The 16758-nt window shown below is 34.5% G+C and overlaps 1 protein-coding gene and 1 long non-coding RNA gene across 29 annotated transcripts; both read right to left on the bottom strand.

Annotated features, from left to right (window-relative positions):
• Nucleotides 1-5723: 5723 nt before the first annotated feature.
• Nucleotides 5724-12534, bottom strand: LOC146909466 (26S proteasome regulatory subunit RPN13-like). 28 transcript variants are annotated; one of them, XR_015020000.1, is made up of 13 exons: nt 12437-12534; nt 11138-11211; nt 11002-11044; nt 10795-10910; nt 10084-10404; nt 9762-9856; nt 8828-8891; nt 8056-8216; nt 7942-7965; nt 7494-7588; nt 6969-7043; nt 6336-6446; nt 5724-6205 (listed from the first exon to the last, which is right to left on the bottom strand). XR_015020000.1 is itself a non-coding variant. In XM_085728035.1 (13 exons), the coding sequence occupies exons 8-12, from the start codon at nt 8111-8113 to the stop codon at nt 6417-6419; spliced, it is 282 nt and encodes a 93-aa protein (XP_085584161.1). In that variant the 5' UTR covers nt 8114-8216; nt 8828-8891; nt 9762-9856; nt 10084-10404; nt 10873-10910; nt 11002-11044; nt 11138-11211; nt 12437-12534; the 3' UTR covers nt 5724-6205; nt 6372-6416. The 28 variants fall into 28 exon arrangements, 10 of the variants coding, with proteins under 10 accessions (XP_085584161.1, XP_085584162.1, XP_085584160.1 ...); XR_015019997.1 differs by having other exon boundaries at nt 10873-10910; XR_015020007.1 differs by having other exon boundaries at nt 11138-11158.
• A 1036-nt stretch (nt 12535-13570) lies between these two features.
• Nucleotides 13571-16478, bottom strand: LOC146909465 (uncharacterized). The gene is made up of 3 exons (XR_015019992.1): nt 15642-16478; nt 14397-14811; nt 13571-13986 (listed from the first exon to the last, which is right to left on the bottom strand). It is a non-coding gene; the product is annotated as an uncharacterized LOC146909465 (long non-coding RNA).
• Between the last annotated feature and the right edge of the window lie 280 nt (nt 16479-16758).

Here is a 16758-nt window from a genome sequence, read left to right as displayed (position 1 = left end):
AAATTAACACATGACATGTTGTCATTGATAAAAAAAATTAAAATAATTATTAACCATGTGACAAGTCATCAACTATAAAATTTTAAAAATAGTTATTATACACGGGGCAAGTTGCCGATGATAGAAATTTTAAAATAAATATTATACATAGGACAAGTTGTCATTGCTAGAAATTTAAAATAATTATTATACATGAGATAAGTCGTCATTGATACAAATTTAGGAATTATTATACACGAAACAAGTCATTACTGACACAAATTCTAAAATAATTATTATACACAAGAAAAGTTTTAATTGCGAAAAAGTATTTTTCCAAGTTGATATTTTAGTTTGGCAAACATATTTCAAAATCATATATGTTGATATTGTTTTTTTGGAGAAAAATTATATAAGTTTTTTTTTTAGCAAAATTTTTATATAAGTTGATATCATTATTGTTTAAATTCGCATATAAAAAATCTCAAGATTAAATAAATCATCCACACCAACGGGCACCCGTGCGGATGCACGGGTATCTTACTAGTATATATCTTAAAAATGATACATTCAACACATTAAAAGTTTAAAAAATACTCCATCTATTTTAAAATACATGTTGCAATCAACCACTTCACACATGTCAATGTACAACTTTGACCGTTAATATATTTAATTATCTAAAGTAAAAAATTATATAAATTTAATATTTTGAAAACTCTTATCGAAACAAATCAAATAATATCTTATATGCTAACACTTGTTTTAGATATTAGTTACAAATTATAGTCAAAGTAATTGATGGGAATAGTACACATTAAAAAATGCACGAGTAATCTTTCTTATACAAAACTAATAAATTATATCAAATTTTAAATCGTTAACAAGTGTTTTTAACGTGATTAATATTTTTTAATATTTTTTTTTTGAATCGGCAAATATTATTAAACCAACAAGCCCGTGCAAGACGCACTAATAAGCTTGGGTGGAGAAAAAAATACAAAGAAGGGGAAATCGGTTGCCACATCAATCACCGGCTCGAACAAAAACCCTTTAAAAAACCACCCTTAACGAAAAGCACCTATTAAAAGCTGAGACCTAAGCACAAAAAAGACCCCACCAGAGCTGCTTAAAAACACCTTCCAACCGAGGCTGTTGCAACACAAATGGAACAAAGGAAAGACCGTAGCTCCTGCTGAACACAACAACAGCACACTACACAGCCTGCACCGCACAAAAACAAGCATACTGCTTCCAAAAACCTGCTAACAAAAAGCATAGCAGCAGCCCCAGCCAGAACACCAGCGGCCCAAAACAGCACCCGAGACCAACACAGCCCCACACCACTATCTAGCAAGGCAAACCAAAGGGTCCCAACACCATTCATAGAAAAAACACGACGGAGTATTAGTACACGACAAACACCACCGCCAAGACAAAACCTTGACCTCTTCCACTAACTCCAACACATCAACCTCCTTATTATTGAAAATCTTATCATTCCTCCCTTTCCAAATAGCCCAAATCGTTGAGTGCCAAATTAGCCTAAGACCCTTGACAACCTTCTTGCGCGAGGAACCCGCATTCCAACAAGCCCAATGGGAAAACAAATTAGGAGGCATTATGAACATATTACCCACCCACTGAAGAAGCTCAATCCAAACTCTCCTAGCCACCGAACAGTGCATAAAGAGATGATTGGTCCTTTCAACCTCTCTACCACACATCACACAAAGCGTTGACACATCCTGAGGAAGAGCATTTCTTCTATAAAGATTCTCCCGAGTTGGGATACGGTTGAGAAGCATCCTCCAAGAAAATCCCACAACCTTTGTAGGAGCCGGACTCTTCCACAATTGGTTAAAAACTCTTACCTCCTCCACTCCCCAATCATTCTCCACAATGAGAAGACCTTCCAACTTGGTATACATAGACTTAACGGTAAAACACCCATCCTCTTCCCGCTTCCAAAACCAATCCACACATGCCCATCTAAATCCGCCAAAAGATTGTTAAGAAGTTGTTCCTCCCAAACGAAGAAACGGCGATGCCAAGAAAACCTCCAATCCCTAACGGTACCATTGCACACCCACATGTCCGCCACCGTTACCTCTTGTTGGTTGGACATATTGAAAAGTCTTGGATATTTATCCTGAAACGATAACCCTCCTCGCCACCTACTATACCAAAATTTCGTATCTACTCCATTCCTCACCTTTCTCTCCACCTCCTCGTTGAACCAACTCACCCTGCCTCTCCCCTCTAGTTAGCTAATATCCTTCCACCACCTTGAAGAGATTGCCGTCCTAACACCCCCCCCCCCCCCATCCTCCATCAACTCGCAAATATTCGAACCATACTTCTCAAAAAGGACCTCCTTCCAAAGCATATTTTCCCCATTCAAGAGTTTCAACCTCCACTTGGCCAACAAACTCAAATTCACCACCCGAATATCCCTCACCCCAAGACCACCCCTCCCCTTTGGATTACAAACGGATCTCCATTTAACCCAACTAATCTTCCGACCCCCCGTCACACCTCCCCAAAGAAACTCTCTTTGGATTCTCACCAACATCCTCCACACTTTCCCGGGCATTTTCATAAACGAGAGATAGAAAATTGGAATAGCATTAATCACCGAATTTAATAGGACAACTCGACCTCCAAAACTAACATATTTGTTACCCCAAGAATTCAACCGAGAGGTGACATGCTCCAATAGGGGTTCCCACGTCGAAAAGTTACTTGGATTAGCTCCCACCGGAAGTCCCAAATACTTGAAAGGGAGAGTACCTTCATTACAATTTAAAAAAGTGCACGCCATATCCATAAAGTCCCTTGGCACATTAATACCTATCAAACAACTTTTGAAAAAATTAACCTTAAGCCCGGATGCCATTTCAAAACCTCTCAAAAGCGCCTTAATAGTCCACAAGTTACCCACCGTGGCTTTCCCCATACAAATTGTATCATCCGCATATTGAAGATGTGATAGAACCAATCCCTTCGGACGGAAACGAAAGCCTTCAAATAAGTTTAACCGAACCACATTACGCATTAAACCGCTAAAACCTTCGGCTACCAAAAGAAAAAGAAACGGTGCCAACGGATCCCCTTGTTTAAGGCCCTTTGAATATTGATCTCCACCGTCGGACTTCCATTAACAAGGATGGACATGCTTCCACCAAAAACACAAGCTTTCATCCATGCGATCCATTTGAGACTCAAACCCACCCTCTTCATTATGTATTCCAAAAAACTCCAATCCACCGAGTCATAAGCCTTTTCAAAATCTACTTTAAGAATCAACACCTCTTGATTTGTTTTTTTGGCCCAATCCACAACTTCATTAATCACCAAAACCCCATCCACCAAGTTCCCCCCTTTAACAAACGCCGATTGAGACATAGAAATAATCGAATTCATAACACCGACCAACCTTTTTGCTAACACCTTAGAAAGAAGTTTGTAAAGACTTCCAAGCAAAGAAATTGGTCTAAAATCTTTAAGTGCCATCGGAGAGGAAACCTTTGGAATTAACGCCACAAAATACGATAAAAAACCTTTAGGCACAACCTCATTAGCATGAAATTGGTCAAACATAATCCTCACCTCATCCTTCATCAAATACCAAAATTCCTTAATAAAGGCAAAATTAAACCATCCGGACCCGGGCTTTTATTACCATCACTTTCTTTCACCACCCTATCCACCTCCTCTCCCGTAAACGGTGCTATAAGGCGCCCATTCTCCACATCGGATACCCTATCAAAATTAACCCCATCAAGCTTCGGCCGATCCCACCTATCACTAGCCACATGATTAGAGAAATACTCCACCACCACCCTTCTAATCTCACTCGGAGATTGCACCCAATCTCCTTCAACAAAAAGAGCCTTCACATGATTACGGCTAGCCCTTCCTTTCACACAATTATGAAAATACTTGGTGTTGGCATCCCCTTCCTTTAACCATTTCGAACGCGATCTTTGCACCATAAGGGAATCTTTTGCCCTTAAAAGCCTCCAAAGATCTTCAAATTTAGCTTTTCGGATTTGGACATCCGCGTCGCCTAGAACCCCCATCTCACTCCTAGCATCCACTTCCGCTATTTCTTCCACTAATTTAGTGATTCTATCCTCCATTCCTCCATATTCCTCCGTATTCCACTCCTTCAATCGAAGTTTTAACTTTTTGAGTTTTTCCTTCAAAATATAACCCATCCACCCACTCAAACTACCATTTCTCCACTCCTCCTCCACAATAGACCTAAGCTTCCTATTTTCCAACCAAAAATTGTTACACCGGAAAGGTTTAGGCCCCCAATCCCATCCTCCCACCTTTAACACTAAAGGACAATGATCCGACACATCTCTCGGAAGTACCCACAAAGCCGTATCTCCCCAACACTGGTTCCACTCATTGGAAATAAGAACCCGGTCAATCCTACTCATAGCAATTCCGTTCGGGTGAAACCAAGTAAAATTCCTCCCTAAAACTCTTTGATCCTCCAACTCCATCTCCCTCCGAAAAGCCTTAAAGAGAGTGGATTCCATTCTAAAAGACCCGTTTGCATCATCATTAACCCCCCTTCTTTCATCCATCTCCGCCACCGCATTAAAATCCCCCAAGACACACCACGCCCCTATACCCAAATTCTTCCTAGCCACCACCAATCTATCCCACAATCTTTTCTTGGCGGCCAAATCACATTTCGAGTAAACATTAATCATCATACATTTAATCTTTTTTACCCCCCACTCCATGCACACACCAACAAAGCCCTCTCACGTAAAAGTATAGAAGACCGAAGTCATAGACTTTCTCCAAATGGACAAAATCCCACCACTAGCCCCTTCGGAGGGAAGAAACGCCCAATCAAAATCATCATCACCCCATAATGTCGCACAAAAGGAAGCCGACACATCCTCCATCTTTGTTTCTTGAATAGCCATAAAATCAATTTTATGTTGACGTAGCAAGTCTCTAATCTTTCTCTTCTTTGATCCTCCTCGTAACCCTCGCACATTGAAGGTTGCCACAATCATGGGTTACCTCTAACATACTCCATCTTTGCTTTGTTCTTTTGATCAGCTTGTTCGGATCGAATCATCCTCTTTGATACCCCTTCCACTCTATCGAAATTAAACCCCGCTTCATTTTGAATACCAAAGAGTTTGGATGCTTCAAAAACCTTTATAATGGTTTTTTGTAAACAATAGACTTAAGACATACGTTACCATCACCCTTATTTTTTAGGCATATGGCTGGTACGTAGAACATCGCACTTCCTACGCTTTTTTGCTCCCCCAGGAGGAAAACGACAATTTGACATTTATTTCTTTCTATTTTTTGGGTTACAACTTACAACATTTATTTTTCTTCAAAAAAAAAAAAACTTACAACATATATTTCTTTCATGTGCGTCAGTTTCCCAATCTTATGAATATTCGCTATTTCACTTTTCCACACACTATTGGACTAAAAAAGATACACTTTCTATTCTCTCATTTCAATCACACGCTCTCTCTCTTTCTTAAAATACAACTAGTTACAAACCCGTGCTTCGCACGGGATGAATTAAGTATTTTTTTAAAAATTTGCTCTAAAGGAGAGATGTTCAAATTACGGAACATTGCTATTTTTCGTAAATTTAAGAACGAAGGTCGCGTCCTTCGCACGGGTTAAATACTGTTTTTTTTTTAAATTCTTACTATATGTTTGAATAAGACAAATGAAACCGATTTACTAAGATAAATCCAAGTGTAGTAAGCCAATCCCAAAATGTTCCGCACTAAATAAGGACCATCACTTAATTATTTAAATTCAACAATAATTATTCAAGCTAATTAACATCACACCATATACTTGAATAATTAGACCCTAAACATCTCAAGATACCAACTAAAGTCCTAGTACATGTAGATTCTACTACACCGCGATTGCAGAGAAGTGTTTCACCAACTGTTGTGTATCGGACAACACTCCCAATTCCAACTTCCGAGACACATAAACCATCCTAACCACTGCAAAAACACCGGTGCAGATGAGCATGACAGCCGAAGAATGACACAATAAAAACAACCGAACAGACCAGCTACAAAATCTCATTACAAAACATCCACTTGGCATCGTCAGAGTCATTTTTCGTATGAAATAAATCACCAGATTGCTTGTGTATGATTTTTCCCTCGCAAACAATGTATTCATAGTGCTCTCTTTCCAGCTATTTACGAATTATTAAGAAATGACCAGCTGGTTAGAAAAGCAGGAAGAAGTAATAACTTTTGAAAAAATTAATTATAAGTCAATATTATAGTCAATGTCAACTACAATTAACAAAATAAAGAAAATACTAAGTCCAATAAACAGACGCATGTAGTCCAAGATACTTTATGCATTGTTTTCGGAGCTTTGGTCGGGGGCTGCGATCAAGATCAAGAGTTTTCCCATTTCCCAAATACAACCTGTAAATTAAGAGAGAAAAATTCAGTTGCAAAAATCAACACCGTTTCCTCTGAATCTGATATACTTTTTTCCAAAAGAAATATGTAAAATTCAGGTGAACCTTTGCAAGTCAATGAGTATAAGCATCAATGTGAAAAATAGTTCAAATGGAAAACACTGAATGCACAAGCATATCCATTGAAAGTATAAAAACATTGAACAACTAATGGGAATTAGATGCTACATTACTATATCCACATTGAAATCATCTTATATGAACAGAAAATAAACAGTACTCAAATCATATAGCCAATTCACTATATTATATGTGAGAACTAACTAATGGGAATTATAAATATGCAGTGAGTTTTACTATCCTAGTTTTCTCCCCTGTTTAAGATATTTCTTATCTGAAACGAATTTTACTTTTTCAGTTTTCAAAAGATTGAAAGAAAAATATTACACTGACATCCTAGTTTTCTTTTTTATCTTTCTTTACTACTGAAATAAAATAATGGTGTTAAAACTAAATGAAAACTTACCACTCCACCATAGACATAGCCAATTGCATATCCCTTTGGTATACACATGTAAAATATAGAAAGCCACACTGTTTTCTGATACATACACCAATATAAGAAGGTTAGAACCATAAAGAAAATAGGCAGCAAACACAATACCATATAATATAAAATATTCCAACTGTCAAGAAGGTAAGAAAAAATCAGCCAGTGTTGCCATATTATATCTACAAACCATTAAAATGTTGAATAAAAGCAAACTAATCTAAACTCAGTTAGACCAAGTTTCCATTGTGATTTGAGTTATAATACTCAGCATTACTGCTTAATAGAATTGAATAAAACTAAAACAGTTGAGTCAGTTTATTAATATACAGTGGCAATGAAAAGGCCAGAAGAAGAAGCTATATATTACGGGACTAAGGGGAATATATTTTATTTATTATCATCATATCTGTTTGTTTATTATCATCATATCTATAGAAATCTGGTTTAGAAAAAGGAATACGAAAACTCAATCGCTACGCTACATTGATATGACATTACCTCTGGTAAATAGGAAGCTAGACGCTGCTCCAATGGTAACGTCTCCAATAATGGCAATATCAGATCAGGCTTCAAAATGTCACTCAGTTCAAAGCCTAATTAAATGCAAGAAAACTGTCAATGTAGAGTAAACAACCTTTTGCTAATATTTTTTTTTTATTTTATAAAATGATGTTAAATCTGTAGAGTGAACAACCTTTTGCTAATATTTTTTATAAAATGATGTTAAAAACCTAAATCCGTCAAACTGCACACTAATGCCCCTCATCATGGGATACAGTTTTGAATATTATGTTGACAGCTTTAATTTTTAGAGTATAGAGAAAGTTGTAAAAGTAGATTGAAATTCGAATATAATCGGATGCAATTGCAATATTATGTGTTGACACATATCTATCACACAGTCTTAATAGATAGCAAGGAAATGAATACAATGCCAAGTGATTACCTTCGTCAGGATCAAGAATGCTATCTGCAAATATATCATCAGAAAAGTAATAGGTCAGATCTCAACACAGTTAAAAGGGAATAAAAGAACATCTCTCTAAATGTAACTTATTACCTGCAGCAGGTCCAATGTTGCTCAATAGTCCAGGCAACTGCTGCAACATCTTCATCATCAAAACTAAGATTTAATGTCTGTAATTTGAAGCCTAAACCTTGTATGGTCTTTACCAGACCTGAAGCCACACCTGTAGCTTGGATTGTTGTCTGCTTTTCCAACTGAACATGATAAGCACAAAAAGACATTAAACATATGTAAAAAATCAAAGTCAAAGCATAATGCTTAAGCTGATAAAATGTCACATCTTAAATTGCCAGTCAGGACATCATGAGCACTTGATTCCTTATATAAAAAGCTTAACCTTGTCACAAATGGATTGGTGTTCAGATACTAACATGAATGTAATGAAGGCATCAAGCCATCAACATAGTATTGAGGTTATCCACAACAGAGTTAGTTGAGCCGCAGCTGGTGTAGGTTGCCTAAGGTTTTTTTAAAAGCATGGTCTTCCATATCAATAGCACACATACCAACTTAAAATAAAAAGACTTGGAGAAAAAACTAAATCATAAATGATAGTTCCAAACATGGTCATTTTTCATTATAAATCTAACTACTTTTACCTTGCCTAAAACATAACCCCTTGTGTATGGTTACTGATAATCCTAATAACTGAATCATTTAATAAAATAACAATGAGTGATGGTCACAATAGCTCGGAAATAGCAAAGTAAAATCAATAAAAGAAAATAACATGAAATGATATCATAAAAGTGTAGTACAAAATACAATACTCACAGCCTAAAAGAAAAAAAAAAGACAAACAAACCTCCTCTTGCGTCATTAGCAACAGCTGCAACATCACCACCAGCACAACATGCCCTTCCATTTCCCTGATAAATGTAACCTAAAGTAAGAAAATCCATAATCTCTTCGAAGATGAGAAGACATGTTGCAAAGGATTTGAAAATGTGCACTTTGGTTTGAGTCTTTAATTTATTCAGAATTCCTAATGAGACACATACATGCATATGACATATCTATTTTATTTGCTCAGAATTACCCTTTTCTTAACATAGAATGTACATCAGTCTAAATTTTACGGTATGAACACTTTATAAAGATGCAAACTTTGCAATTGCCTTCCATCTGAAAGTTTAGATAGAGAAAAAAAAGTACATATACATATATCATAATCATATACAGATACATAATGTAACCATAATTCATATTGAGATGAGATGATTTTCTGCATAAAGAGAACAAATGAGTCCCTCAATATTTATTAAGTTACTACTAAGGGCAACCCGGTGCACTAAAGCTCCCGCATACGAAGGGTCCGGGAAGGGGTCCCACCATTTGGTATTGTACGCAGCCTTACCTTGTTTTTTACACAAGAGGCTGTTTCCAGGACTTGAACCCATGACCTTCCAGTCACAGGACAACAACTTTACCAATTGCGCCAAGGCTATTTATTAAGTTACTACTAATTGGTTTTAATGGCAGGTGTAAATCAGTCTCTCTGGGATGTCATATTTTAATCTAATAGTGCGGGCGCACACAAATGTGTGTTTTATCTATAAAAGAGGGTCAAAGAACATTTGATTACTTTCAGACGCCAATTTTCCCTTGCTAAATTTTTTTCAACTAATACAACAGTTTATTCATTCTTATTCCAATGAATACACATTTAATATGATATAACTTATAAGCATATAAAATAGCCAACTAACTTATATCATTTCCAGAAGTCCAATATCTACCTTGTAATCTACAAAGTTCATAAAAATAGAAAGAACGAAATAGTTTTAGCACCAGCAACTTCCAGTAAAGAATTTAGCTGATCCCCAAATTTATACTATCACAGGGTAAAAGAATAAGATAATTAAATTGTGTCAAGATGAGCTATGCTCCAGCCTACAAAAATATTAAGATGTTTTCGTTTTATATTTTCAAAAACCCCTAGATATCTCTATCCTGCATATTTACATTGCAATGTTCAGAGTAACAATAAAACCAGAAGCTAGAAATTATAAAACCTAAGTTCAGTTTCAGAGTGACTGCAGAAGACTTTAAGACAATTACCTTGATATCACAAATAACAAATAGAGCAAGTTTCGATTAAGCCGCAACCAATATGTCATGGGCCCAATTTTTACAACTGTGGCTGTCATCATAATTGCTAGCACTCAAGGACCATGACATGAACAATAATATAAATAACAAAATTGCAATAGTGAAATATTATACTAAGAATCAGGCTATATAACTTCCCTATAGAATCAGGGAGCCAATCAACTTGGTTCATCAACTTGCCCTGGAGCTTGAGATCACGAGTTCCTTTCTTTGCAGAAACCTCAATTATGCTAGCAAGTTTAATCAAACTCAACTTATCACCATCTTGACCTACAAAACAACGTCCCATCAGCGCAACATTATCAAAGTCTAATTCGACCGCAATTTAGGCAGCATCAACCACATTAGAGACCGTAATTCTCAACGATATCAAAAATAGCGACACAACCGATCGTTTTGTAATTTAAATTGGCCAATATTGTTTCATGGTTCTACGTTTGGAACTACGCCAAAAATGCATTAGTAATCTCCCATTTGTTCATTGGTACTCAAACCGTGTAGTTTAATTGCATTTATACTTTCTTAATCTTACAACTAACTACACCATTAAGGTCAGCTATAAACTATCATGGTTCCTTGATTTGGCCCAGACAAAAGAAACAATGAAAATAATGGTGAAAGTGAAGTGTGCTATGTTTCTATCAAAAGCTTAATACATACATATAAGAACTCATTTAGAAGAAGGAAACCAATGCTAAAAGATAGTAGTATATTTTAAATATGGAATAACATGAGCACCTGAGGAGTAGTTTTGATGAGTCAACTGAAGCAAAGTCCTGAAACCAAAGAATATTCAAACTTCATAACCTAAAAAATCCCTTTATAAAATAACATTGAGCAAATTTTTTATTAAAACTGAAAACTTACTCGATAAAGCGGACTATATTTGGAGAGAAAGTTTCCCGTTCCACTGCAACAATTTATCAAACACATAGTATGCATATCTAAAACTGAAAAAGAACCACATAAAACTCCTCAAAGCATTTAGTTTAGAAGCACATACCATTGGGGGTATCAACACCTCCTGTAGGTTCTTGGTGAAATGCATACCATTGTAAGAAAAATATTTTCTATGTCCTAAAGTAAAATTTACCAACATAATCAAAGCAAAAGATGTGCTAATAGACAATGGACTTGGAGAAAGTAGCAAGAGAGCCATATACATGTGTGAATAATGAAGGATATGTGATCAAATAACAAAAGAAAATAATTAAATAATGAAGGATCATTTCTCATCTTAAATTTTAAGACTCGTCTACCAAAGAAATCTAAAATCAATATCCAGGTCTTATCCAAATTTTGTGAATTCAACAGCCAAAGTCACCAAAATCCGATATAATGTTCAATACTACACACAGATATCAATGTGATTTTACAATATCATACCACAAAAACGAAAGACTTTCAAAATAAGATAAAAACTCATCTCTGACAAACCAAAAGTTTATTGTTTATAGTGGATTGTAATATTTAGTCAAGGCAACTTTTTGTTTTTATTCGAAATAATTTGAACTTCATAGCTAATTAAGTCCAGCTATTCTACTCCAAACCAGTTTAATCTCATTTTTGTGGATTCAACAACCAAAGGTACACAAAGAAAACTCATCACCATTCTTAGAAGCTGTTCATCCCAAAAACTAAAAACATAGAAAATCAGGAAATCTTGAAAAAACCTGCACCTCATCAACCCAAAGAAGATTCAAATTCCCTCATTCATAATCCAGTCATACATTAATCTACCAAAATATTTAAGAATACCCTCACAGCCAAATAAATTTTCCAAAACATAAATATCATTAGACTCTAATTCATGATACTATGACAAATCAAATAAGAGACCAAACATATTTCCTGAATCATTGAAGCATTTTTCGGTACCATGATTTTTTGAGACATCAAATATATTTAAGAATACCCTCACCACCAAATAAAATTTCCCGAACATAAATATCATAAGAAAAAACACAAACCCATAATCGACCAAAATCAAACCAAAATCTCTCAGCCAAAATCTTCAAACAAATCGATTAAAGGAAAAAAAAAATATAAACTCAATCGATTAAAACAAAATAAAGCATCAATCAATTAGAAGAACAGAATCAACCAAAAAATGGAACAAAAACACAAATTCAGAAAATCAGACCAAAATCAAACCAAAATCTCTCAATCGATTAAACAAACACAACATACAAACCAAACATAGTCTCTCAATCGACTAAGCTACATGAAGAAGGGAAAGTAAAGAAGCAGCAAAAACAACACAGAAGAAACATGCATGCAGATAAGAAAATCGGACACCAACCTTTGATTAACACGATGATGATGATGATGACAAACTGAACCGGAGAGAAACCTGGGCAATATAGCAACGGGAGAGAAAGCTGAGAAATAGGAAACACTAAGAGTCTCTCAATCTTATAACTGGCTATATATAGTGTAAAAGGTGATGATCTGTCAACAAAGAAATTTCATTAATTAGGAAAATACCAAAATACCCCTAAAGTGCCAAAAATGAGGGCAAAAATGGAATTATCTAGGGCTTGTTTTGTCTGGTATAATAAGTAGATATCATATAGTAGGTGTGTAATATATTTAAAATGAGTTAAAGTGTAATATATATTTAATTATTAAGGGGAGTGAATCATCAATTTCGTCTTTGAATTTTCACGGGTCGACCAACTTCGTCCCTCAATTATGCGAAATATCAATTTAATGCCTGAATTTGTTAAATGTCAATTAAGTTAGTCATTATGTTCAAACAGAGCGTTAACGGGGCTGACGTGGCCGTTAACCTCTCACATGTCAGAAGCCACGTAGGCAAGGACTAATTTGGCCGATAATAACAAACATTTTGAAGGACTAAATTGATTGATTTGCAGAAAATGTTTTGGCTTTCTTCCCCAATTGTATAAAATTGGAACCCTAATTATACAATATGCAATCTACACTCTATAATCACCAAAATTTCCTCCAATAATAAGTGGTCCAGTTCTGCCCCAATTCAAAAAATTTCAAACCTTAATTTTTTTCGTATTGAATCTAAAAGCCAAAATCCTCAAAATTTCTTGAAGCAAAACTATTGAAATTGAATCTGAAATGATGGGGGTGGGAATATGGGAAAAAACGGTTATGAAAGACAAGCTTCATCTTCAAGCTCGAAGTTTAATGGTGTTGTGAGAGTGCTTGAATGTTGGTGTCCTAGAATTTGTGTTGTTAGAAAATCCAATACTTCAAAAAACCCAGGAAGGCCATTCTATGCTTGCCCTCTGCCAAAGGTTTGTTTAACTAATAAAAAGAGGTTGAAGATGATTGAGAAATGTAATCTTTCTATAATAATATTACCATCAAATTAGTCCCTGAATTGTTTAATCAGATATCAAATTGATCCTTGAAACGTATGTGTACAAAATAAACTAAAAAAGGCAGAACACACAAATGGAAACTGAAATATTACATAGGCATAAGTCATAGGTCATAAGTCATAAGTCTGAGAAATTACATAGGCAAAAGCAACCCAACTATGTGGCATTAACAAGTCATAAGTCTTAAACGGCAAGTTAAGCAAAAAGAAACCCAACTATGGGGAATAATTCAAATAAGCCTAAATATTACAAATCCAAAACATCTATTAAACTCCAGGAAGCATCATTTCTTTGGAAATCCGGGAGTTGGTATAAACTCCATGAATTTAGTAGGTTGAGTCGAATCGGATGGACCATAGGTTGGATATGGAACCCTAATTATGCCAGCAGGAGTTGGATGAGCTGGTGCAGGACCCCTCATTGGTGTTTGCTTAGGCCTATCAGCTGAAAGAACTGGTCATCTAAGGCCATACCTCCTCGGTGCAACACCCTGAAATTGCAAATTCAATCAAATTAGTCCCTAAAATCATAACATAATCAATCATATCAGTCCTTCAATTAATATACTAATTGCCTAAAATACAAACCCTATTCAGAAACTGTTTTATTCAACATGTAATTTCCTTCATTACAAAGTTAAATGTTCATCAATTTTAGTAACCAAACAGAAAAAAAATCAAATTTTCAAATTTTTAAGTCTTAACCCAAAACCCTAAAACTAATAATCAAAACAATTGTCTCAAAAACGCAACAAACACAAACAAAGAACAAGGCAAACATTAACGATCACAGAAACAAAATAAACAAAATGATCAAAACTTAAAATGAAAACACAAAAAAAGGACAAAAACAGGGTGAATACGAACACATAAACTTGATAAACAACAGGAAAGATGTTACCTTTAATCACAGCCGAACACACAAACTTCAAAAACATCAGAATCGCTGGGGACGATGATGATTTTGGAGGGCTGAAAATGGAGAAAGTTTTAGCGGGAAGAAGAAGGGTCAAGGACGTTTTTGATGTTTCTGACTGAAATGTGAAGAAGGATGTATGGGTAATGCAGGGGCAAAATGGGAAAAGCAGAAAAAAAATAATCTGAAAAGTGAAAACTGAACTTTTTCCAATTCAATCAAATTAGTCCCTGAACACGTAGCTTCCTTCTTGCCACGCGTACAAGACAACAAAGCATGCAGGGCGACAGATCAGCATGGCTAACAGAGCACTTTGACGGATGGACATTTTTTATGGACGTCTGACAAATTCAGGGACTAAGTTGATATTTCGCATAATTGAAGGATGAATTTGGCCGACCTGTGAAAATTCAGGGACGAATTTGATGGTTCACTCTTATTAAGGGTGTAAAGTGTAATTCAAGCGTCTCATACAGTAGGTGTGTGTAATTTTTTCTATATATTTAAGGATTAAATAAATTTTCTGTCCTTATAAATATATCAAATTTTGATTTTAGTCAATCAAAAATAAAATGAGATGTTTTCATCCTCACAAATTTTTTTTGTTTTGATTTTGGTCCCTAGTGGATATAATTTTGACGGGTTTTTGACATTTTTTTAACATAATATGAATATATAAAAGTTGAACATAATAGACGAACATAGCATGGGTACAATTTGAACATAAAAAAGTTATAATATTGACATTCATATGAACATAAAGTGGCCATTAAAGACCAAAAACAAAATAAATTTTTTTGTGAGGATAAAAACGTTCATTTTAATTTTTTAGGGATTAGAATCAAAATTTGCTATATTTATAAGGATGAAAAACTTATTTAACCCTATATTTAATGTTCAAGGAAGAGGAATGCATATTTTAACATAAGAGGAAAAAAAAAGTGTAATTTAAACTTCTCTCAAAAAAGATGAGTGTAATTTACCCTTTTTTTTTTAAAATGGAAGAATGATCATTGTTTTTTTTTTTTTACAAGAAAGAATGATCATCGTTATCATCAATAAAATAAAGATAAAAAAACATCAGCAAAAAATATTAATGGTAAAAAATAATCACTATTCTATGTTCAGAAATCTTTCTCGACAAGGGATTTGACCCTCTTAAGTATGTGGTCAGGAGTTCTATTCATGACATGTGTGAGGAAAAATTCCAATTAAAAGATAAGAATTCACCTTATGTCACGCGCCAGTTCTTTAACGGAAATCGCGCTAAACTATAAAAGTTTTAGGCCAACCCTATAAAAGTTTATACATTCTTGATTAGTCCTTACAATTAACAAAGGCTCGGTTATCCCTTAAAAAAAACAAAGGCCCGATTATGTTTTTAATTAGTAAACTTTGTTGATATTTATTTAATTTTTGTCTCTAAATAAAAGATAAAATCTTTTTCATCCCATCAATAAGCTACAATTGATCTTCGTTGTTTTGTTATATAATTAGTTTCTATAATATGAAATTTTATATTTTGCCTCTCGTTTTCATTTTTTTTAAATATTTCTTTTATCAAATAATCTAATAGTAAAAAATCCATTCATTAAGATGAATAAATGAAAAATACTAGATTCAAATTCCGACCACTTCATATATTTTTTTTATAGAATAGTATCTTTATATTGACCATTCACACCAATTAAATCTAATTAATATTTATTTTCATCACAAGTACTTTTTTTTTTGTGTGGCGACATAGGAAGATATTTACTTCACTCTTAAGACCGTAATTGATCAAATATGAAATTGTGGTCAAATCGAATTAGGAGAACATATGTAGCTGCCATACATCAACTTCAAATCTTTTTGTAAATCAATATGTATAGTAAATAAGTAAATTTTATTTTGGGGAACGATGACTTTTGTGCGGTTGATCTAAGTTTATCATGTTTATAATATAAAAACTATAAAAGCTAGAATGAATATGACTGAGGTTAGTCTTCTCTTCTCTTGTCTGTTTGTCTGTTGTTTGTGATTCTCACTTTCAAATTTCAATCAACGATTTGATGTTGAAGAGAACTGTAATAATATAGGCAAATAGTCAAATACGATTAATTAATACTCCCTCCGTAAACACTCATTTGACTAAAAATTTGTACTTAAATGTAAACTCCTTTTCAAATTCTTAGATGCATTTATTATTATTTTCCTAAACATACCCCTAATTAATACTACTAACTTATCTAGAAATATGAAAAGTCAAATTTAATACAGATAGAAACAAAGGACAATTTGGTAATATTAACACATAAAGTAGACACATTAATTACACTAACAACTTTTCTTAAGAAATGTGAAA

The sequence above is a fragment of the Medicago sativa genome, chromosome 7 (genome assembly GCF_051527215.1).
Source record: "Medicago sativa cultivar Bolivia chromosome 7, Bolivia_mono, whole genome shotgun sequence".
Classification (NCBI taxonomy): Eukaryota; Viridiplantae; Streptophyta; class Magnoliopsida; order Fabales; family Fabaceae; genus Medicago; species Medicago sativa.
Note: the sequence above shows the minus strand (reverse complement) of the source record. Positions and strands in the feature narration are given on the sequence as shown.

Coding starts and splice junctions, on each gene's coding strand:
- LOC146909466 (XM_085728035.1), bottom strand. CDS start 8,113: ATGATGAAGATGTTGCAGCAGTTGCCTGGACTATTGAGCAACATTGGA. Junction 7,589..7,941: donor CATTCTTGATCCTGACGAAG/GTAATCACTTGG, acceptor GCATTTAATTAG/GCTTTGAACTGAGTGACATT. Junction 7,044..7,493: donor TAGCTTCCTATTTACCAGAG/GTAATGTCATAT, acceptor TGTATGTATCAG/AAAACAGTGTGGCTTTCTAT.